Here is a 25,353-nt window from a genome sequence, read left to right as displayed (position 1 = left end):
TGTGGGGGTGTTTGTGGAGGAGAAGCTCAGCAAGACTCTGCAATGTGCGCTTGCAGCCCAGAGAGGCAACCTTATGCATCAAAACCAGTGTGGCCAGCAGGGTGAGGGAGGGGATTCTGCTCCTCTGCTCTGCTCTGGTGAGACCCCACCTGAAGTTCTGCATCCAGCTCTGGGGTCCCCAACACAAGCAGAACCTAAGTTGGAAAAGATCCAGGGAAGGACCATGAAGGTGGTGAGAGAGCTGGAGCACCTCTTCTGGAAGACAGCTTGAGAGAATTGAGGTTTTTTGTTGGTTTTTTTTTTGAAGAAGAGAAGGCTCCAGGGAGACCTTATGGTAGGCAGCCTTCCAGCACTTACAGGTGGCTTACAGGAAGGCTGGAGAGGAACTGTTTAAAAGGACGTGAGTAACAGGTCCAGGGGGAATGGCTTTGAGCTGAAAGGAGGTTAATATTAGATATTGGGAAGAAGTTCTTCACTGTAAGAGTAGTGAGGCACTGGAACAGGTTGCCCAGAGAATCTGTCAATGCCCCATCCCTAGAAGTGTTCCAGGCCAGGTTGGATGAGGCTTTGAGCAACCTGGTCTAGTGGAAGGTGTCCCTGCCCATGACAGGGGGGAGGAGGGTTGGAACCAGACAAACTTTAAGATCCCTTCCAACCCAAACAAATGTATGAATCTATTAATTTGTAATACTATGCTTTTTGTTGAAGTTTCAAATACCCTAAAGTAATTGCAAAACAAGAGGGGATTTTATCCTTGTAAAATGGATATGATCCCCCTGTCTGGAAAGATTATTTTAACACATCTATCAATGTTTCTCCCTTGGCTTCTCCGGAGGCAAAAATCTTGCAACAGCTTGTTGCAAGGAAGATGCATGCTGTTCATTGGCATCCAGACCAGAAAAAAGCCAAAACACAAAATGCCATTGACGTAGCTATGTTCTTAATCACTTCTAGTGCATAAAACATCTAATCAGCAGTTTTGCAAATCTAGTATGCTTATAAATGAAATATGTGAATGTTTCACATAGTAGTAGTTTAAAAGCCTTTCTTTTGAATGGTTTGTACAACATTTAGAGTGTTTCTGTCTTTTCAAAGGATGAAAAAATAAGCAAATTGTAAAGTGCTCTAGCTCAAGGCATTGCTTCTAGCACAGGGAGCATCCAGCCTGGTATACCTATTAGAATTCAGCCCAGGTCACAACTGATGAATAATCTGTTGTCTCAAGGCTTCATGAAATAACTAAATAGTCTCAATCAGGTTTTGTGAGGAGACACTATGCTGCAAAAGGCACTATAAAAACTCCTATCATACTTGCAACATTGCCAGAGATCAGGGAGGTGTCCTTCTCTGCAGAGGTGGTCTTTCCAGAACAGGTGCAGGAGATGAAAAGAGACAGAGACATGCTGTTCAAGTTCCTCCTGTTCAGTTTTCATGATGACAGAGGGTTTCATTTTCCACAGGCATCAACCTGCTGTTTTTTATTGGCCCAAAGTTAAGTATCAGATAGAAAAACAGTAAATCCCCCCAAAAAAGTATGCCCTGGGTGGTTATTTTTTTATGGGTAGCTTAGGGGGTTTAGTTTTAAGTGGTTTCACTTGCTTAATATCTGGTGGGTCAGTGCTTATATTTCTCAGTCACATTGCAGTTTTAGTGTTTAATTGCTATCTTAAGCCAGTGCCAAACATTTCTGCCCTATAGACTGAACACCCTGAAGGATCGGGCGCTGGGAGTTGTCCAGCACCCTCCCCAGATGGCCAGATCAGTGGTGTTCACATCCCCATATCTGTGCTCTGCCCCGTATCTGGTTTGTCCTCTTTGCTGATTCCTGCCAGGCCTGCTTCCACCATCCTGGCAATGGCTGAGCAGCCCCCATGGTGGGGCATCTGCTGCTGTGGACACTGTGGCAGCACATGTACACAGGCCACTTCTTGTAGCTCTGTGAGTCACTGGTAGCACCCTGCTGGTACAAATCCATCTAGAGTATGAAGGCTGTTGAAATCCAATTAACATATTTGTATAATTATGCATGTGCTCTGCTTCCCGTAACAAAATTCAAATATACTTAACAACAGCGGCCAAGATTTGACAGGTATGTTTGTTGTTAGTTTCAGCTGCATGTCCTAAGGCCATCCTTGGACAGCTAGTGTTTACATTTGATCATTAACCTATGCATTTCTTTATAACTTTTTTTTGTCAACCCACTTATGTTTTTGTCAAGAAATTTAAAGTGGTGTGTGTTTGGTTTTGTATGTTTGGGGGTTTTTACTCTGTCATTATTTGGCTACACAAACATAGATTGTCTCTCTTTATTGGTGTTGGCATATAGGGCATTAATTTGTGTTTTATCATAAATTAAAAGGTTGTCTCTCACTCCCTTGTCCCTTGCAATACTAAGCAGTGATTAATGAGCAAATGGGAAAAGTCTCTCACATCTCCATCAGTGTGTTTTTGTTGTTGACAGATGGTTGTTATACCTAGATAAAATAGAGAATAAATGTCATAAGGTATTTGGTTTCTGTGATGGGATAGGCTGCTGCAGTTTTTACTTTTTCAGTGGACTATGTATCACTGCCGTGAGATATTTAAAGTGGCCTTCATGCTTCATAGTTAGTGTCAGACTTGACTAGACAGATACGTGGTGTGTCCCTCCTTCGAAGAAGGAGTCTGTGCAATTGCAAATATGGCTTGAATTAATTCTGTGTCTCAAAAGAGGAACATTTTCACTACCTCCAGATAATAATTTTTTTAAAAATTAATGAAAAACGAGATATCCTTTCTCCTCCTTAGAGACAAAATTCATGCGGCTGGAACTGCGACTTGAAAGATTTGAACAGCCCTTTGACAGCATCGCTCTGTAGGTAGATACGGAAGTCAAATTGCAAAGTTGGTTTTTAGAAAGCAAACACAAAAGAACAATTCACTCAGTCGGCAAGCTTTTCCCCATTTTCAGATAACAGTGGACTCAAATTATTGTGATGTGTTGATTGATTACAGCCGTTAAGTTTCTTAGTAATCAGTTTCATCACTTATTCTCAATTCACGCTTGCACCTTTGATTTCTCTTCCACAACAGGGTGATGTGGGTTGTCGTTGACTAATGAAGAACAGAATTGGTTTCGGCGTGAGACAAACGGAATGCCGACACCAATCCCAAAATGCATTAATCTTTAATAATCCACATCTGCATGTTTATAAATGATATAACCAGGAGTTGCTAATGTTAATACTCCCCCTTCCAAACAGAAGCTGACATAGGAGTTGGTGTTTGCAAACTGCATGAGAGGCACGTGGCCGCACGTGGTGCGTGTGACCTTGCGGAGGGAGCTCGCCAGATGAAAGTTCTCGGTTGATTAAAAATACATGAAGAATTGCTTTGCTTCCGCACCGGTCTTTGGAGCTTATCGTTGTTGGGCAAGATGAAATATGGCATGATAGATCTTGTCTTCTAGGGAGATCAGACCCACCAAATGGGTTTTGGAAGCAGGTTTGCCTCAAGGTGCTTTTATCCTTTATGCATTCAACTTGCCCTTTTCTCCCTCATCCCTGAGAATTGCTGAGACCAGGGCTGTGTAATATGCCATCTAACACAATAAGAAAAACTAGATTAGCTGAGGGTTTGTTCCTTTTGAGGGTAGTATTAGTGAGAGCACATACATTTTGCTACTAAAATGCTCTTTAATCAGAGACAGTGATCTAGCATGAGGAGTAGCAGGCAGGACTAGGTAAATAGTTCATTTTTTGCCACGTAGAGCTGCTCCAATTTCCCTGCTTGCTAGACTTGAGAGAGCTGGGAGGAGCAGGGAGAACTCAAACTCCATCGCTGATGGTCTTCCAAGTTAATGCTGCCTGATTCTGAGAAATTCTTAAACTTACCTGGATCAAGGGAAAAGAAATATGGATAAGAAACAGCATTTTCACATTGCATTCACCCTTTGTTTTGTATCTTGCATGTTTTTACACTACAGATATTATAAACAATTGATCTGTTGTTTGGTTAAAATTTGGCAATGTTAAAGTTAGGAGTTAAGATTTTTATTAGGTGGCAAATTTTAGAAATGTATGTCTGCTACATCTGTTGTGCTTCTCAGGCTCTTGAATGCAGGTGACACAGTAAGGAGCAGCTTAGAGAAAAAATCTCCTCCTAGTTATAAATATAGTCTAGAGAATGAGCACTGATAATGAAAAATTCTTCCTTTTGGAACTTGGTTTAAATCCCTAAATAGAATTCTGAGGTTTTAAGTTTCAGGTGTGTGGCCGGGTAGGTTTCATTTCTGGAAGGAAGAAATGAGCCAAAAAAGAAATACTACCCTCTCCTTTGTCAGGAGCTTTTAGATATTTAGCACTTGCATCAATTGCAGTTTTATATTCAGTTTAATTGACATCTTATAGAAAATTTGAGAATTGTTTTCCACTAGCTGAAGTATATGCTTTTTGCATTACACGTAATTACTACAAACATGTAGTGATGTGTCCTAAGTAATTACAGATTACTAAATCCATACAACCCTTTATAATCTTCTACTTCAGTTCAAATGCAAGCAAAACTACCATTTTTATGGAAGGATTAAAAGGACAGAGTGAAAAAACACAGTATGCCTACCAGGTCTGAATCACTCTCTAAAGAACATAGGCACTTTTTAAAAAAATTTAAGGGAATACAATTTTCAAAATCGAAAAGCAATTCAGAGGCCCTGTAGAGGCGTGAGAGAAAGTGCTGGCAAGCCGTGGCCGCAGCCTCTCCCAACCCCTCTCATCCCAATTCACGCCATCCCTTTGGAGGGATGCAGCAGCAGAGTGCAAAACATGTGGAGGGGTGGTTAAAGGAGACTTTAGAGGGGAAAAAAAAGAAATTAAATCAGTGGCTGAGCTTTGAAGAGGTCTGTCTAGTGCAGAGCAGCGAGCGAGTGGGGAAGAAAGGAGCAAGCACCTCATCTAATCTTTCTTCTGGGGACCCAGGTGGACAAATTGGCAACCCTGTTCACAGCCTCCCCCCAACCCCCTTTGTAGCGTAAGAACTGCTAATCGGATCCATGCTGCTGCAACTGTGGTTAGTTATTAACAGAATAAAAGCAGATTTCTTCAAAAGAATGGGTTGGGGAAAACGGCTCTACAAAATTGCAAGGTTGTTAGAATCTTAAATGCACAGCAGTCGGTTTTTCCCTATTCTGAATTAGGCGATGAATACGGCCTTTCATCTGTCACTGTGCCCATTTCTTCAGAAGGCAGCCAAACATTAGGCTTCTCAAACAAAAAAAAAATTGTTTGAAAGAGGAAAAATATTGGGGAACAGGAAGAATAGGAAAACGAGAAGGAGAAATCAGGTTTTGTTTTTATTAATTTGGCCTGGTGAGAGAAATATGAGCTTGCCTGCTCTATTCAGTTCCTGCATGCCAGCCACTGTGAGCCACCGATTGTGAATGTGGGGATTAGAAAAGCTTTAGCTGGTTGCTATCCTGGGCTGCACCATTCTGGACTGGCCTCCAGCAGAAATATCCTTGGCTGGAAACTCTCCCAAGCTTAATGGAAATAATGCATTAAATGGATGCAGAGTTAGGCAGAGGTGAAAGCAGAAAGAATTTGATTCCCCCAAATGAAACTTCTCATAACTGCAAAGTGAAATTACAGGTTTGGGGTAGGTGTTACTGAAGATAGAGAAGCAGATTCTTAGATTTAGACTGACTTATGCCTTCACTTACACAAGTAATTAAATGATGCATCCTTAATATTGAGGAGCTCTACTGCCTTCCTGGTTTGCAGCAGAATTTGGAATTTGTTGTCAGGCAGACAGGGGCTTGCAGTGACCTACTGGAAAGCCACTCAGTATTTGGGTGAGCTGCATGCTTCTGAGGATTCCAATTGACAGCTTGCTTTGGTCTTATTTCCAAAATCTCAGGAGAAAGTGCTTCACTTTGGTCCAGACACAGAAGTGACTTCTGGATGGGGCATGGATGAAACAGACCTGCTTGACAGTGTCTGCTGCTGCTCTCCCTTCCCCTCCAGAGCAAAAAGAGCTTTGGCCTTGGAGGGCAATACATTTTCTTTGCCCCTTGCCGCCAAGACCATTGTCAGTTCAGGCAGTACTAACAATTATTTCACTTCATACTCCTGAGTATTTGTTACAGTCTTTATACCTTACTCAGAGGTTCCACAATCTGGGAATAAATCTTGGATGTCTAATTTGACAGACCCCAGTTTCACAGTTTCAGCTAATTAATTCTTTTTTTTTTTTTTTTTTCTTTTTGAAGTCCATAATATAATGAATTATTCTGTAGTAAGGGTGACATTTGGATGGTGTTCCATAAGTAATATGTTGGGACTACATACTGAGTAATGAGGATGAAACAAAATATTGAGTAGCTACCTCATCCTGTCAGTGTCAACTTTGCTTTGAATTAAATGTTATATCATGTCAAACAAGTAGCTTCTACTCATGAAATTAAGATGTTTATGCTTTTGCATTTGTGTGGAGAAAAGTCAGAGCTAGGGTTCTCTAGGCCCCTTTGCTCATTGTTGCATTTTTAATGGAGACTTGTGAGTAATTTGGCTCTTAAGTTACAGTAATTTCTTTGAAACTCACCCACAACCCCATTCTTGATATGGTGAATGTAACATAGATAGAAAAAAGCACGTGAAAGTGTAACTTTCAAGTGTTGGTAGTCTGAGAATTTTACACTTTCATGAGAAGCAAAGGGGGGGTTTTGCTTCTCGTTGATTTTACACAGATTGTGATAGTCACTGACATATGTTAGGGAATCATGTGTCTTTAAAGCATGATACATTTATTTTAAGAGGTAATTTGGAAAATCAGGGCTGGGCCTGACAACAGTCTTGATAACGCTTTATGATATAGGAACATCCCCAAATCTGGCATAAGTTGATAAGCTCCTTGTTTAGAAGCTTGTACAGAAGCTTGCTGTTGCTGCAATGGAACAAATCAGCTTCCTGCAGTCCTGCTTTCAGTGAGCCTCTCAGCCAGCCACCTAAAGCATTCCAAGGCAGGAGGGTTCTGGGTTTAGTCCCAAGTTCCTGACACAGGGAAATTGTGGAAATTGTCTTGGTAAGCAGGCTGCAGTGGATTACCAGCCTTGTAAGGGGTTATCAGCTGTAGTGTGGTGCTGAGCAGAGCCAAAAGGCTTGGTTTGAGTGTGTTTGACTCCACATATCCCCAGCACAGCCACAGCTGCTGTATCTGAAAGGGTCCTCATATCCCAGGCCTTTTAAAACATCTGCACTCAGATTACTGCATAGATAGAAGGAAGGTTTTCATATTTTGCATGTCTTAATTTGAGAGAATATGCAAACAACCCTTGCTTTTTACTGGAATGAACAAGTAATTTAAAAAATACTGTTGATACAACAGGAAGCTTGGCTACAATGCATAAATTAAGGAATAAAATAATTCTTTATTCTTAAAGGGTCATAGATGAAAGATTAAAGAGATAACACAAAACACATGACCAGTTTCCCTTTATGCTACCCATAGAAAAATTTCTTTCCTTTGAGGTCATTTGCACCTCACTTCCAATTTCCTGAAAAGTTCATTTGAAACACTCCCATATAGAAGCCTATTTATGTTCTTTCATTTCTGATGTAGGGATCCGAGACCCGGAATGTCTCTTCTGGTCTGTGAGCCTTTATTGTAACATTGACTGTGTGATGATTATCCTATTATTTTATCAGATTTCATCCTAATCACTAGATTTTCAGGACCTCATTATTCCTAAAACAAAGTTGTTTCAAGTTCCAATAATGGTTTGATTATCCTCCTAAACATCATCATGCTCTTTTTCCTCCCTGATATTTAGCCTCAAATATATTCTTAGAAAGAAGTCACAAAATTCCAGCTCTAGTTTTTGTCATAGTAAATAATACTCACGCTTTCAGCCTCCTGTCATTTCATGCTGGTAGCTGGTTTCCATTCCAGTTTGTATTAGGCTTTCTGAGTTTGTCTCTATGAAGGCCTGCCAGTGACACATCAGCAGTGATGTTGTGCTGTCTTACCTCTACTGTAAACAATCCTCCTAATTTATGCTAGTGATCAATTTGTTTCTTTGAGTACCACATGACATAGTTAAGTGTAGCTGTTTGTAGGCTATATCCATTTTAGGTCAACAGATATGGTCAGATTTTTCCTTCCTTTTTTCCTCCTGTATCTGCCTGATAACCTACAGCTCTTCAGTTATAAAAGGCCCGGTTCTGATCCATGTATGTAAACGTTTGCATTTTTAATACTGCAAGACAAAAGGTGATCACAAGGGTTTCTTAGGTAGTACTTTGATCATCCTTTGTATTGACTAATATTACCTACTTTGTGATCAATCAATGTCAATAATCCAGTCATAGCTCTCAATTCCTAAATTAGATTGGAAATTGTCCCAAAGACAACCCACAAGATCTGTAACTTCTGCCTTTCCTTCAGCCTAGTGTTCCATTTTCAACACAGGCTGTGATCAGTCCCCCATCCTCCAGTTCCTCATGCATCTTAAAATTCCTGTGTTTATACCCCTCCTTCCCCCCTTAACTGGTTATTTTCCAGAGGGAACCTGTTATCACCAAAGTGTTTTCTCGACTCAACTGTTCAGGCATAATTCTGTGAGGTATTGTCCAGCTGCTACAGGGCATCACAGCTGAGCATCCTCCAGTATCATTACTGTGATGGGAGCAGAGAGCCCTCAGCATCTTTCAAAACATTGTTGATGTGGACTGTAAGGACTCCTCCTCAGCCGAATATCAAAGGTCTGCTCTTGCTTGCTATGTTGACCCTAAGGAATTAGGGTCAACAGAAGTACACCTAAACTTTTTACAGTTTAACTCCAAGGCTGTAGCCATAATGCAGTCTCTGTTTAGTACTTTTCTCAGTCCATCTTCGCCAAACATAGTGCACATTCTCTCGTGACTTCATTTGAAGTGAAGATTTTCAACGTGAAAAAATTTAAAAGCATTTGACATAATTTATAAAATAGAAAACACGCTTACAAATATAGTATTATGCATTTTTAAATTCCCTTACCTCTTCAGATGACTTTTTCTTATTTTAAAAAGCAGATACTATATTAGGTAGACTGCTGGTTTCAGTAGTTTTAACAATTAATTTTACTAGATAGCTATATAAATTTGTATAGCATTTTGCTCGTCTGTTAAGTATAGGGGAAAGAACTAGCATGGCAGCTTATATCCTTTTAACACGTGTTATTGCATTTTCTTTGGTTTTGCATAACAGTAATATTGTGAAACGTCTGTAGTATTCACTTTGCATAAATTTTGGCAGGTGGAGTATGTCACCAATGTGGCAACAGTGGTATACAAAAGATGGGAAAAGGTCATCCCTGTTTAAACTTTCTTCTGTGTATCACTGGGTCAAAGGAGGCAGTAGTCTGTCAGTGGAAAAAAAAATACTGGATTTTTGGATAGCTGTAGAAGTTATGTTAAAAATTTTTTAAAAAAAGTTGTTTTTCTTTCGTAGAAGTTTTCCTTCCCTAATAAAATAGAAAAGTCTGTTCATGTGTTATTTAAAGTGTCTTCCAAGAAACACAACAGCAATACTGGTTGAAAGAGAAAAGGATTACTATCATTTAAAGGAAAGAAACAGAAAATCTTTAAGGTCACTTCTTTTCATGACAAAGAAACTTAAAAAGCATGGCAGACAGGATCTTCAAAGGTTCTAAAGTCCTGTCATCAGCTCCCAATCAATAGGTGTTAGATACCCAAATTAAGAGTTCAGTTCAAGTCTTCAAAGGTATTTGGGTGCTTAACCTCTTTTTACCTTTCACATCACTTCTAAGAATAAAATGGCAGTTTGATTGAAAACGCTCTGATACAGTACCTTCATGTCCAGCACCTGGATAATCTGTAGCACCCACTGATAATCAGTGTAGTGGATACTTCTCTTGGAAATTTGTTACTTACACAGAGTTGGTCATGTTTATGAAACGTTTTTCTTTGTGAAACGAAAGTTTTGCTTGACAGTTTGTTTAATAAGGGAAAAAACCAGAAGTACACCTAAAAAAATAGCATAAATGTTTGCAGAGACTGACAATTCCTGTGAATCTGCAAAACTCCAGAGTCTGTATTGACTGAGGATGTGGATGAAATCGATTTCTTCATAAAAGTTGTACAGGTACTGTTCTACAATTTGACTTTACTGGTCAGTGATTGAACATTTGCCTGTGTGGGATAAGGCTTCAGCCAGATAACTGATGTTAGTATCAGGGTGAAAAAAACAGACATCATCTATAATATGCAAAATATGTTGCCTATCATAGATATTCTCTGCACTATAGCTTCTCTCAAAGTTGCCAAGCATCTACCTAAAGGAGGATCCTCTGAGAGCTATGTGGTGCAGTCAGAACCACTCCTGCTTTTTATTACTTTTTTTTTTTTAAGTGTTTGTAGAAATCTTAGATGGTTCACATCAACTTGAAGTGCTCTCTCTGATAGCGGTGCCTGGGGCATACACAGTGGAAGCGGCAGTGCCCTGTGTTAACATGGAAATGCTGTTTGTTTACAGTCTTGAGTCACTGAATCCTTCCTGTCAAGCCGAAAGCTTTCATTATAATGCAGGCACTTACCATCTCCACAGCCTGCTCTTGAGTGACATCAAAACATAAGCTGGAATTTGTCATTATTATTGTCATATGCCTCAGAGTTCGTGAATGGGCTGTGAACCCAAAGCCTTGGGTGCTGAGTGGCATGTTTGGTCTTTTGGAGGAACAATTCTGCCTCTGGTCGAGCATTTGCATCTCTGAGACAGTTGTCACAGCTGCTCCCGGTAGTGTTGACTGTCATGTTTTTAGTGCAAAAGCACCTCATCTGAATAGCTAGGCAGTGGTTACACTCCACATTTCACAGATTTTCTCTTTGTTCTGTATCAATCTGGCCCCTTCTTCAGAGTTGCTGCTGAGAGCCGGTGGCTTTGGGATGGGAAGTGGATGGGGCAGAGCAGACACGTTTGCTTTCCTGCATTTATGTCCAAGCTGGGGCCCTTGGTCGCTCTAAAGGGCAGCCCCTGCTGCCCCGCTGTCAGCCCGGCTCCCAGTGCCAGCACCATCTGCAGGATTCCTGCTCCTGCCACTGCAGAGGGGCAGCTGCTGAGCAGGAGGAAATGAGTCTCAGCAGGCACAAATCTATTGCCTGTGTTTTTATTCTTTCCATTTCTTTCAAATGGAAAACAATCTGAACAGTTTCTGAGGATGAGGGGTATAAATCTGTCTGCTGCTATTTATACTGTGCTCGTCACTGCAAGTGTCTAAATGCTTAAAGTATATATTTGCTGCCTAACCTGAGGTGGTCTTCAAGCCACTTGGGCTCTCACAAGCAGGCATGTATAAGACCAAGAGCAAAGAGGAGTCCTAGGGGATGTCCAGGTCTCATTCTTCCTCCTGCTCGGGCTGAGGCAGGTTGATGCCTCAGCTTGAGGCTCCTGGGGCATTGGGAGGGTGGTAATGGGAGGGTGGTAAGATGGACCTCTGTACTTGACACGGTGTTGAATGGTGACCCAGAGGAGTGACTTGCATCAGTGCAGTAAGCATCTGCCTTATTATCCATTAACACTGAAAAGGAACGTTTTGTGTTCTGAGCCTCACAGACAGCACTGGGAGTGTTCTGCTTGTTTGGGTGGGTTGACAGCAAGAACAAGGACATAAAAATGAATGTGTCTGTTCTGGCTAGTTATTTTAATAAATAACTTCCCCTTGTTTTTATTTTAATAATAAGATACCCCTTTGCTGTCTGATCTCTTTCAAACATTCACTTTCACCATGCGTGCCTACATGTTATTCTTTATTCCCATATTCTACATGGACATTCAAACAATATTAAAACCACTGATTCATTTAAATACTTTTTAAACTGTTGTTGTTAGTCATTTTTGTATTGACCGAATTTTTCATTGGTAATATTGTTGGCAGCAGTCCATGTCTGCCTGGCTGGAGGCCAGTTTAAACTAGGCAGGATGAGCCCTATTGTTCAGCAGACTTGAATTTTGTTAAACTCCCTAACAGAAATATGTGTCAGGAGATTTGCAGCTATAAATTGGATCATGTTGGTGAGGTTGGGAACTCGCTCAGTGCGAAATTGAACATTTCGCCATGCCTGTTGCTAAATGTGTTTGTGCATGTTTCCTCCATGGGTTTCAAAAAATAAAAGGAAAAAAAAAGAAAAACGTATGAAAAACAGCTAGACCTGTTGAGCTCTGTCTTTACCTTATACAGCTGGTACTTTCTTTGATGTTGAGTGGTTGAAAAATGCAGCAATGCCTGGTTTTGTGCACAGAAATGCTAAAAGCAAGTGTGTTTTCCCTTTTTTCTCTGTGTGTTACAGGCAGTCAGATGCCACCGCAGCCTCCTGGCAGCCAGTCAGAATCCAGCTCCCACCCTGCCTTGAGCCAGTCACCAATGCCACAGGACCGAGGTTTGTTAGGTGTTGGGGCTTTTTCAGTTGGTGCCAAATGCAGCCTTCATTTTAAGTTGCACATTAGCAGTGAGATTTCCTGGAATTTCTTTTCTTTTCCCAGGGAAAATAATGACAGTCTTCATTGTAAAAAGCTTGGGGGGCTTCTGTCTCTGGGTAAAGAGCAACTGAATAGCAGGTTTTACCAAACTATAATTGAAAATAAGGTTTTCTCAAAATACAGTGAATGCCCAGAGTATAAAGGCAGTTTCTGTAAATACTTGAGTCATGTCCTGAAGAATACAGCTCTTCATTTTCTATCTTGTAATTAAGATGTAGAGAAAGAGTGCTAACTAGGAGCAATTTTGCTACTGTTCTCAAAATTGTCATCTCTAATATCTTTACATGGACACAATAGTCCTCTAGCCAGTTCTCGGATAAAATATCTTTAAAAATAAAGGGAAATCAAATATTTAGGTCAAATGGTTCAATCATTTGGAAATCTTGCCATGGAAAACCTTGCAGGCAAGAGCACTGTTCTAAAAGGGTGCTCCCTACCATGTGCTCACAAAAATAAGCAGAGCATTTTTAAGTTAAATTTGCCTTTTATAAACGTTAAGCCCTTTTTCCTTTCACCTCCTTTTTCCCTAGCTGATGGAATACAGTTGTCACAGCTTTGTTGCGTGGCCATACGCGCGATCAACTGCTGTAAACCGGGCATCCTGTCCATGCAGTGGTTAACATGTGCCAGTGACAGGCTTGCAAAACAGACACATGATAACTGTGATAAACATGGAGTTATTTATGAAATGCCCCTCCTAAAATGTCTTGCTTCCAGAAATATCCCAAGTAGCACCATATGGGGATACCATAAATACTAGAAGTTTTCTCACAGTGAAACAAGTTGAACTCACAGAATGACAAATTTCTGGGATAGCATCCAGGAGGAGCGAAGAGGACTCACAAAGAAGAGCAGAGAGTCTTAATTTTTGCTATTTTTCTGTGTTGAATGTCCCCTCCTCCAGGAATGCTGATTAATGAGAACATGAAATACAGGATTCCATGCTGATTTGTTCTGTTTCCTTTTCAGTCATTCTTTATACTCAGTTGTTAGTGCAGGGACATATTTTCCCATTAAAAAAATTCAAAATAACATACGTGTTTGGTGAAAAAAGAATGCCCTCGGTACATAATGCAAAGACCTGATGCTTTGTGGGATAGAAATGTCACGAAGCAGCAGGAATGGATCAGATGAAGGCTTTGAAGACCCAAACATCTCAGAAAGATGTGTGCATTTCCTGGCGCAACTGAGTCTTGGCATAAAATGTTATAGTGCCCAGTAATAATTATTTCTGCAGAGTATGTTCCTCACCTGGCTTTGGGGGACAAGTTAGGCAGGTCTGACAGAACTGGAAAGGTCAAACCCCTCTGTTTCTGCTGTAGAACAAAACTGGGGTTCAGTGTATGATCAGGAGAGGCAGACAGGTATTCAGAAGTAAAGCAGAACACAGCTGCCATAACTGGAAAGTCAAACAAGTAAGTAACAGTGAGAGAAGTAAAATTTACAGATTGATTTAGTTTGTTTTTTGTCTACACAGTGAGAATTGTGGTTATGTTCTGAAATGAAAATGTCTTCAGGAATGTTGCAGGTTTTGAACACTTTACATGCAAAATCTGGTGTAATATGCATGATCCTTGTGACCCAGCTTGTACAAGAAGTCCATTTGTTTCATGCAGGAGATTCAAACTTTGTAACTAGCTAGGTCATATTGATTTTGCAGAACATGTTCCCCAAAGCTTCTCTAAAGTCTGTGCTGTATGCGCATAAACATGCGTGCATTCCCTTTTGTGCCCTGTCATTGATTAGAGGCTCCTTTGAAATGGAAAACTTCACCTTTTAAAAAGGCTGTTACATTAGTTGATTCCTTTGCTTGCTTGAACTGGTTTCCACAGAACTTGAAGAAAGGAAGGAGGGGGAATGATGGGGACTCAAAGGGAAGGTGCTTGTCATTTACTGATAAAAACCTGAGCAGAAAATCGTTGCTGCTAAGGACACCTGATCCTTGGGCATCTGTTACAGTAATTTAAACTCTCGGCTTACTGATACACTTTCTCCTAAAAAAGAGAAAAAAAGTTAAAGGAAAATGAAAACAAAAACCCCCGAGGCACTCCATAGGATAAGGTAATGTTTGTTTTCACACTTTGTGTAGCATTTCTTTCTTTGTTTAGAGAGAGAATGGATGAACAAAAGACTACTAATCATTGCTTGATCAGAATCCTCTGCTCTCAATACTTGGAAAAAATGTTATTTACCAGCTATCATGAAGATTGACCAATGGGTGGAGTCGGAGCTGTAGCACTTCAGGATGCTAAACCACTACTTTGAATCATTAAGTTTACACTTACTTATTTTATTGTTGAAGTGTTTGATTATATTTTATCGTGCTTTCCATGGTTACTCTGCACCCTTCTGGGATTTTTATGTTTGCCTACCTAAGACTCTACATCCCTTGTCTCACAATGGAGCATGAAGCAATGACCACATTTTTACATGTACATTCTGTGTGTGATAGTAGGGGAGTAGTAATGTACTGCATATATACAGTAATAAGAGTTTCTTGGGGGATTGGATTTTTTTGTGCTCCTCAGGTTTCTTTTTATATAGCTTATTTAATACTTTTTGTAATAAGCATTAAAATGCTTACTTCTAAAAAATAATTTTTAAATTTTTCATGTACTGCTCAAGCTGTAGAACTTTTGGACCTGCTCCATGTAAATGTAGCCTGTTGTTCTAGGCACTTCTGTTCTTGTCCCACAACCGGTGACTGGCCGCTGTTGTTTGATGCCCAGTCAGTGAAATGGTTTTAGTTCTGCCAACACATGTTGGCTACCTAAGAAATAAGAAATTGCATTTATTTGATGTACATAACCTATTTCTTAGCTCACATGACTTGGAAAGCAGTGGGACTTGAAGTCAAGTCCCATACGTGTTAAAGAACTGTTGGAGTCAGACAGCTGTGGAGACAGACTGGTGTCAGAAGTCTCTTGGAGAAGCAAGAGTGTGTTTAGGTGCTGCTGAATCCCAACAATTACCATGACTTGGGACTACCATAATGACAGTGTCATCATGACTAATTGAGGTAGTCATCAAAATTTGCTTCATTTTTGGGAGGAAGGAGGATGCACATCTTGCTCTCTGTTTCTAGACCTCCTCCAGACTTTTCTTTATATGATCAAAAGTAGGGATTCCGTATTTTGTGTTTATTGAAGTCAAGGGTCCTTATAAACTTTCTTTGCATCAGCCCCAGAGGAAGGGCAGCTGTCATAATTATTCAGCAAATACTTGAGGCCAAATACACAGCCACTTGAGTTCCCTATGTAGCTATTTATTTGTTTGGATTTTGGAAGCTGTAGTTTGAGGATATCCTTAGTAGCCAGAAGTGTTCAGCGAGTTCGAAGTTATTTCTAGGGATCAAATAGAAGCCCAGCACATCCCAATTGACCCTCTAAATTAGTTTCCTGAAGCTGCAGCCTGAAAAAGAAACCTCTGTCCTGGCCATTAGCTTATACTCCCATTCTTACTTTTGTAAACTAAGAGAGATTTCTGTCTGCTTCTATGAACGTTCACCTGTGCAAGCACTGTTAGGACAATATCTGTCATAATAATGTTGAAATAGGCACTTTTACCCCTGCAGGAATGAATGGTTCCTTATGTAATTCTGAAAAAGTTAGAAAACTTACCTGCTTTTAAACAGTATTTTCATGCCTATGCAGTTGGGTATGTAGATGTCAGGTTTCAGTCTTATATTAAAATAGTGAATTGGGAGCTCCTGAAAACCATTGAATTTAATGAAAACAGTTAATGACTTCACATTATTACTCTAGCAAGCACTCTCATAATGGGGATACTTAAAGAAGCCTTATTTATTAGTGCAAATGTATATGGGTCAGAATTAATTTTTAAAAAATCTTTAATTGTTTTCCCCTTATAATTTTCACAGCGGTACATAGTTAAATATTCATGATAATGCTGATGATATGCTAAAGGTCTGAAATAGATCTGGAGTCTCAAAATCAACACAGGTTATTTAACCCTTTTCATCTAATGCACCACTGGGGACTTGCGGAGCGAAATCCCAGAGCACTGGAATAATTAGAAGATAGTAATGAGGATTTAATTAGTCCTTGAGATATGCTGAAATAGGACCACTGAGAACTTTTCTTTTTGGACATGGATTGCAAGCAGAATTGATGCCGTTGCAGCTGCTGTGATGTGCTGGAAAATGTATTCCATTGCTGGAGGCAGTTTCATGGCAGCATTCTGTGCCTGTCAGATCTGTGTGGACAGTGCCTGGAGTAATCACCTCCAAAATTGTTGAATAGAAGTTGCCGCCTTCTCCATTACCTTCTCCTAGTACCTTTTCATTTTTTTCTTTTTTATGTCGTTCTTTCTGTTCTACCTTTATTTTGTTCCGTTGTTGACATCCAGCTTTTGAGGAGTGTTGTACAGTTGTGTGCTCTATTAAAAACATATCACAGTCAGGCACAAGGAGTCCCTGAAAACTGCTTGCTCTTAAGAGTACAGGTGTTACACTAAGCAAAATTTGGATCTTTCTGACACTGCTGCTTGTAAGGTTTATCCTCAGATCTTGTCCTTATTTAGTATTAGATCTTCACAGAAGTGATATATATCAGTAGCTGCAATGTAGTAAATTTAAATAGCTTTTTTGGCAGTCAAGATGTTATCCAGTAAGAGGTTGTAACAGATGGGATGTGATCAGGCATTTTGATGTTCTCTTTGTGCTTCCCTACAAACACTAAGTAGCAACTGAATTCCTGTAACTAAAATTCCCTAATTTACCCATTAGATTTCATACAGGTATTTTTCTCCCCTTTAACTGTTTTCTGGGCATGCTTATTTGTACGCAGTCGTTACATAAATTCCACTGTCATGCATTTTCTTCTAATGAAATATAAATGTTTTTGCTCGTGTGGAAGACACAGCATACCAATCAGGTGTTTTGCACCTACAGTTCCTGATCAGATTTATGGCTTAATACTGACATTTGGTGGTAGAGATTCTTTTCCCTGAAATCTATTTTTTTCTTAAAAAGGGGAAACCAGAAGGAAGAAAATAGATCAAAGAATTCTTATTGCAACAAGAAAGATACTGTAGTTTGCTTTTAGATCTTAAAAAGACTTTTTCCCTGAGAATACGTTTTTTGCTCTCATTTGGGGATTTGGGATCTATTCAGAGCACTGAGGAGCTAGAGAATAAAATGATTCTTGTCATTAACATTCTTCTGCTTGCCATGTTAACGATGACACCACTTAAGGTTAAATCAGACTTGGTAATAAGTTTACTTGATGTAGACTGAAGTATTTCAGGCTCTTAAAGAAAGATGCTTGAGACATGCATAGAGTGCAAAGCCACAGGTATGTTTGAGTGCCTCTTCTGCACACAGCATTCTCCAAGTGGGTCAGTGCAGGGGAGCTGAGCTCTGTCTGGTAGGCAGGAACACTCTGCCAGGCTGGGCAGAAATCATGCCCAGAAAACTGGGATAAGAGGAGCTGTGCCCTCAACAAACAGAAAAAGTGCATCACGTAAGGAGGAAAGGCAGGGTTTAGGAACTGTCACGCTAGCTCTGTAAAGCATCCCTTTTTTATCTCAAGGCACGTGATGAAGTAGGAACATGATGCTGAGGAGAACACAGAGCAGGTCTGTATGTGAAGGCAGAGCTGTGCAGTAGAGCCAGGCACCAAGCTTTTTTGGTAACTCAAAAAGCTACATTACTTTCTCAACTTAGTGAGTGCTAAATTGATTGACAGTTTCTAAAAAAATCGGGCCATCATTTATCTTCACCTCTGTATTTTTAATTGGATTGTAAAAGTGGAAGTGCACTGAAGTGTAGTGTCAGTGTGATAAGCAGGTTTTTAAAATATGTACACACTATTTTTCTTTGCTATTTTGATTAGCAATGCACAGCAAAAAAGCTTACAATATGTCTACTTTGATTAGTAATCATCATCTGGGAAGAAAAGTTCCTATTCTTCTCTCTGAGCTGTGGAGTGCATAGTTTTGTGTCTGTCTCTTATGTGTTTCAGGAAAACCTGCTTTTCTTGCCCAAAAGTATTAGAAATTATGTTACTCTGCCAAAACAGGTTAATTCTTAAAGAAGTCGATCACCATTTCAGCATGCTGGTTCCAGACTGTACTTGGATTTCAGACATACACCAGCCAGTCTCAGCTTTAGGTTGATCTGATTACTTGTGACCTATGCTAAATATACAGCAGGCCATCTGCAAGAAGAACCAAAGGACAAAAGGGTATGATTTACATATGATAAGCCATGCTGGGAGACAGCAAAACTGCAGAAGTCAGATGTGAAGTAGGTAATAATATCTGTACAATCAAAACCCAGTCTCAACAAATAAATTTTGTATACTAGCAGCTGGTCATTGCACTCTTCTTGCTGATGTTAAATCTTGTTAGACTTGGAGATGAATCTTTATTTCATTTTTAAACTAAATTGGAGATTCTCTTTTTGAGATTAGGGAGCAGAATTGACTTATTCTGAGAGAGTTTATATAGTTGCCAGCAGAGAGACTTCTCAATAGAAAAGTTTCCACTGACTTCATTAGGCAGCCATCAAATTCCCTGCCTCTGGGCCCAGGGAGCAAGATAAGCTACAGCAGTTACTGAAGAAGAACTTGACAGAGTGACTCAATGTTGCTGTCACACGCTTGATGTGGAGTTGCTGGGTATGATCCCCATCCCTGGGAGAGCTTCCCATCATGGCCTATAAACTGGGAGCTGCCTGTGGTCTGCCTGTTCAACACCACCATGGTTGTCAGGACACTCAGTGCCTAAGTTAACCTTTCTATGAAGCTTCTGTAAAGATAAACAACCTCTGATCTAAGACCCTTTATGTCCTTTTAAATTAACATACAGGACAGTGAGTTGATACATACATTATATATATATACATATATATAATGTATATATTAATAGCTAACACTGGATAATTCCTACCATCCCAAAGGATCCCAAAAGAATAAACACTCATCAGGGAACAGCTGCAAATCAAGGAAAGGAAAAAATCAGTCAAATCATAAATCATGGTAAAAATAAGACTGAGGCAAAGGCATTTTGGGACTGAGACAACATACTGATTTTGTGTTTTTGAAAGAAGCAATATGATTTCTTTTACATGTGTGCAGAAGATACATCACATATATTTTAGTCTTGTCCACAAAGTATATATAGCAATATTCAATATATTTACTTCGTGAAAAGGAAGATCTGAGTTGATTCAGGGAACCTTTGAACAGCATTCTCCGGGGAGGGTAAAATTTTCAAACCTGAAATTTAGACCATTAAGCCTGCAGGCTTTGCACATTACATGTTGTAAAATGCCATTCCTTGCTTGCTCTCCTCCATGATTTTCCTAAGTGTGCACATTATTAGGGAAACTTAGACAAATGTTGATTGTGCAAAGCAGACAGACTCCTCAGGTTTTTTGTTTTGCTGCTGAAATTAATTCCAGCAGCCCAAGCTACCTACTGAAATTCAGGATTCCCTTCGGGGGCAGCTGGGAGGGCAGGGTGAGCGCTTTTGTACTGCAAGTTACTGTGACCCTGATTTTTCAAGCACCATATTAAAAGCATGTTCTGTAAGGTATATTACAGTAACAAATGATGTGTAAAATGGTGGATGAGCAGTGTGGGTTTTGTTTAGCTGTGCATGAACATCTCCACAAATGTCTTCCTTTCTTTGTCCTCAGTATAGCACTTAAAATTTGCATCAGAGAGCATTATGCAAGGTTTGCATTAGGAAAGGTTGGATATTTCTTCCCCGGCTACCATCTGGGTAATCTGTCTGATCCTTCCCCAGATTCTAATTTATCAATGATAGATTATATGAATTTCAAGGCTAGGCAGTAGCAGAGGGAGGTTTAGGGGTGGGAAAAATTTAAACATTATTGCATGCTATACATAGACTGGGTTTTGTAATATCAGAGAGAGAAGCAGAGGAGATTCAGCCAGTTAACCTAATAGCACAGCTGGTAAAACACTAGGGGGTCTGGGTTAAAACCTTAGCTAGGTCATTAGTTTCCATCTTCCCCAAAGCTATTCACATTGTGAAGAGAAGCAGTCAGACAAATAAACAGTGAGGAGACTGTAAGATAGATATTAAAGCATAATAAAAAAATAATTTTAAAGAAAAATAAAACCAGTCCAGCACTTTTTCTTAAACAGAACATTGGTCTTTTTGTGGAAACGAGAAATACTGCAGTGATCTTTGCAGGAAATCCTAATTTTGCTATGATGATGTTTTCCTTTACTGCAGTTTCACATAAGCAAAGAAACATTCTTTGTTAAATTGATGTGAAGAAATGTGGTGGTTGTACTGCAGATATTAGCAGATGCCATTGTGAAAATAAATTTTCCAGATACCAAAGGGAAATCATGTCACTGTTACTCTCGCCTGAAGAAGTTCAGATGGTTTTAGTGGTGCTCTGATGGACTTGGAGAAACTGGCAAGGTTTATGTGGGTTTTTATGTGGGCTGAAAAAAAGAGCTCAGTGTAGAAACTTGATTACATTTTTTTCATGGTTAATGGAGAAACATTAGAAGAACTTCTAATTAGAAGAAGAGCAGTTCATTAGAAGAAGAAGAGTTCTCAGAAGAACTGAGAGAGTGAATGTCTGAGGAAGGAAAGTTTGCCAAAAACTGTATCGTGGATGTGCAAGCATTTACATTTACTCTTTTTTCTCAAAGAACTTTCTCCTAAAAACATTTTGGAACTTTTTTTTTTTTTAATAGAATGTGATTGGAGAAAGAAATAACAATTTTTAAATACTTTTTTTAGCTTTTATAAAGTATTATGTCCAAAGATATTGTATTGGTGCAGTGCAGGTATTTTATTTATTTAATTTCTTATTTCTTTTATCTGCCTATTAACTGGACAGGAATATTAAGACTTGGTATTTGCATTGTCTGAATGAGATTGACACTGCAAGTTCAGGCACTCATGCTCACCAACCCATCACCCTGTGGAGTGTATTGCTAAGTCAGATGCTTTGTGTGTGTCAAACAAAGGTCTAGCTGGGCATATGTTAATAAGGTTGCTTTCTGGAAAATGAAAATAGGATCTGAGGTATCTTGAATGTAAAGAAATCTTGTGCCTGCTTGCTCTAGATATCAGGTTTTTTATGTCACATGATTTCATTTGATTAACTTAATTTCTTTTCTGGTACATGGTCAAACCTTCATCAGTTTCTTAATTGCTGTTATTTGTTTAGACCTGTATAACATTTTTGTCTGCTTAGATTTTTTTCCAGTGCCTAAATCTCTCTCACTGTGTCCTTTTCAGTGTTTATTTTAAGTAGCACCTTAGGGGCAGGTACCATGCCATTCTTTGTCAGTGACAGTAAGTAGTTCATGGCCAGATAGAGCTGGCCCCCCATAAGCAATGGCACAACAGAATTTTCTTAACTCCTGCTGTCTGGAAGCCACACATCTCCAGGTTTGACCACACCATGTGAAGATACTTGTTCAAGTACCATCTGCAGACAGCCTGGTTGCATTTAGGGGTTTGGTGTCACAGGCTTACATGAGAATGACCAACTCTTTCAATTACTAGAGCACTTGATTAATGTGTGAGTTGTGTTCTGTTGGGTATTTCCTTGCAGTGCTCTGAGGTGCTGACTACGGACATGTTTAGCTGGGCAAAAACCCAGACATGGTTCACCAGTCCAAAGCCTTCCTGAGCTGTCCTTGCCCATCTGAAACGGGTGGGCTGGGCAGAGTTTCAGGGTGACTGTGATGTTCCTCAGCATCCTGCCGTGCTAACAGGGTGCCAAATCACAGAATAATGCTTTTCATTTCTTTAGCTTTACCCTGACATGTCTGTCTCAGTGCTGTTTATCCACAGATGAGCTAGATTTGGGAGTCACTGCTTTAGATCCGTCATGGGTCTGTTGTGTACCCTGGTGAAAATCCTGAGAGAGTGGATACAACACAAACCGCTCTCTGAGGAGGGAAGGTCTGCCAAAAACTTGTGTCATGGGTGTGCAAACATTTGCTCTTTTTTCTCAAGGGTACTGACCAGTGTTTTGGTAAAATACCAAGCATTGGAAATTTCTGTGTTTCTCCCCACACACAAGTTTTTCCTTTAGAGGTAGTGGAAAATATCTCTTCACATACTTAATTTTTTTGAGCTGATTCATAAGTACACGATTTTATGTTATTTTTCCCTAATTAGTTGATCATCAGTGTGTGCATCCAATCTGTTTCTACTTTTCTTATTCCATGATTTTCAGACTAATAAGCCTGTCTAGCTAGTAATAGCCCTTGCTTTAGCCTCTGCCCTTGAACAAGGGGAACCTCTTTGTTCCTTACTCAGAAAGGTTCCTGAGTTGTTTTGGTCCCAAGCTCTGTCACTAAGCATGCCCCTCTAGAAAGAGCTGTAGCCCAGTGTACCTTTTTCTTAGGTAAGTTCATTTTTACATAATACGCTGTTTCATGTTGTACCTTTCCTCTTTTTTTATTTATCAGATGCATAAGTTAATGATGCTCTGCTAGCACTTTAAACTCCAAAGTTTTTGTGAGCTTATAATGAGTAAGTGTTGCACGTGTTTCCAGATTTAATTCATTCATGAAAATTGATGGACTACTCCTGGCTAAATCAAAAGACCTCTCATTGACTGTGGTTAAAGTGTGTGCCAGTAGAGAGTTGCTGTCCATCAACTGATATGCAATAACCTGTTCCTTTGCAGTCACTTCCTTTTTCTTTGAGCTTCTACTTTTCTGTAAGGTTTTTTCATATTCAAGCAAAGATTTTAAAATATCAAAAGAATCCATCTGAGGTTTTACAGCAGCACCCAGTAAGTTCAGTGGGTGTTTTTCATGGGTAGTGCTAGGGTGATAGTATTCAAGAAACAGATGAGTTTATACTGGTCAGTGTGCAGACAACCTTAGTGCGCAATTTCATGAAGCTCTAGTAATTTACTGTTGTATATCTGTTTTGTGTATACATATGCCTGAGGGAAGGACAAGGTTTTAAATTATTTTAAAAAGGCATCATTGGTGGTATTAGCTAAATGATGTGCATTACCAGTTGTTAGGGTTCTTTAGAACAAGAGAAGCTTCATTTTTTTCTTTTCCTTCATCAAAGGAGAAGAAACACTTCTAGCATAAGCATTGCTTGGTTTACTTTTCTCTGTATTTTGCTAAAAAGAAAGAAGAAAAATAAAATGCTACCTGACCATTTAAATGCTCTATGTATGTTCAATTTGAACATGCAAACATGCTTTATTATTGTTACAATGTGATAATTGTTAATAGTATGCTGCTCTTCCACTGAGAGGAAAAAAAACAAACCTGCAAAGATGACTCTGCATGGTTTTTAATACAGTCATTCTTCACGTGTGTAAATGTAGTATAAAAGGAAGAGAATGCTTCTGGCAGGGTCACTTTATTCAGCTACTTCTGAAATAGCTTAGTTTGCCAAAACCCACTCAAGTGTTTTTTCAATAAGTAATCTTTTGTTGTGATGGCAAGTAAAGTATCACCTCTACCTCTTTTTATCATTAATATTAAGGGGAGTAGATCTGTTCACTGATGAGTATGTTGCCACTGCAATTTTAAAGGCTTAATTCATAGCTGTTTCCTAGCAGTTTAAAAGACAAAACAACCCACCGTGTTGTCACAGGGGTTGACATGTCAGATGCAGTCTGGTTGTTGAATCACTTCACTGCCATTACTCCAGTGCACCTCTAATGTAATCCTACTTCCATTCTTTACAGAAGAAAACTTTATCTTAAATCTAATTTTCTGGAAAGAAAATTTATTTCTTTTTGTATCACCTATAAAATGAAGTTGAACACTAGGGAAAATGTGTGTAAATAAGGAAAAATGAATGTATGCCAGCTGCTCCCTTTCATTTTTGATAAGATTTTTAGATTTGATGTTGTTTTTTTCTTTATGATGCATGAATGTTAATGTATTGACCGGGAACCCTTTTCTCTCTAAGACATCTGAGCTTTCTGCAAATACTTAAAACTCTTCATACTCATGCACTCATCTCTGGATGTTGACTGGGCTCTCGTGGAGGTTGATGAGGATAGGCTCCTCTATATTGTGATGGAATCCAGATCACAGTAAGAACTGTACTTTGCTACTCCGCATCTCATCTATAGCTGAAAGGATTCCTCTCCTCTCTGGAAAGAAATTAGAACATGTCCTGTTTTAACAACACACTTCAGTGTATCATGCAGACAGTAGCAGAACATAGTATAGCATAGATATTCTTCCTGAATTTCAGGATTCCTTTTTCTTAATTCTTTATCTTCCTTCAAGAGAAAATTGAGAAGAATTCTACACCCTCGGAGGTGATGAAACTCATGCCTCACATCAGAAGCAGTTTAGGAGTGTGTTCTTTTTTTGTTGTGTTAATCAACATCTTTATTAAACTAAGGCTAGAGCATGAGTTTGAGTAGTATTGGACAGTTATCTCTGCTCTTGAGTTACTGGCATGCCCCCAGCTTGGTTTTGGCCAATGTTTCCTGAGCCACAGCCCAGAGCATGGATAAGGCAGGACAAGGGACTGCGCCCAGAAGCCATACAGATAAGATTACCAGGTCTGAGTGGGAAGGTTTATCTGGATGGACACAAGGGTACCACTCTCTTCCTGGCATGTTTTATTTATGACTGTACACATAGCTGTACAGTCCATTCCACAGCATCCAAAATGAATGAGGAGGAGTTTACTGAAGAAGAGCTCATTTGAGTAGAAACACTTATTTTTTACTTATTACTCTGATCCCTTTAGAAGACTTTTTGACAACAGAGCTGGTTAAAACTGATAATCCCCATGTTTTTCATTAGACATTACTCCATGTTCTCCATTAGCTTCAACAACCAGCAGTCCCTCTGTATCTCTACTGGAAGTTCCTATACCAGT

General features: G+C 39.5%; 1 protein-coding gene across 4 annotated transcripts in view; it reads left to right on the top strand.

Annotated features, from left to right (window-relative positions):
• The window catches only part of ARID1B (AT-rich interaction domain 1B), a 325,159-nt gene that overhangs the window by 231,091 nt on the left and 68,715 nt on the right, over positions 1-25,353 (top strand). For 3 of the 4 annotated variants that reach the window (XM_066546937.1, XM_066546936.1, XM_066546935.1), the window contains one exon: positions 12,318-12,407. The exons of the other annotated variant lie outside the window; for it this stretch is intronic. In XM_066546937.1, the coding sequence (XP_066403034.1) occupies positions 12,318-12,407 (90 nt within the window). The remainder of the gene's footprint in view (positions 1-12,317; positions 12,408-25,353) is intronic. 4 annotated transcript variants of the gene reach the window in all.

This window comes from Molothrus aeneus, chromosome 3 (assembly GCF_037042795.1).
Source record: "Molothrus aeneus isolate 106 chromosome 3, BPBGC_Maene_1.0, whole genome shotgun sequence".
Classification (NCBI taxonomy): domain Eukaryota; kingdom Metazoa; phylum Chordata; class Aves; order Passeriformes; family Icteridae; genus Molothrus; species Molothrus aeneus.
The sequence above is the reverse complement of the archived record's forward strand: the minus strand, read 5'-3'. Positions and strand labels throughout refer to the sequence as shown.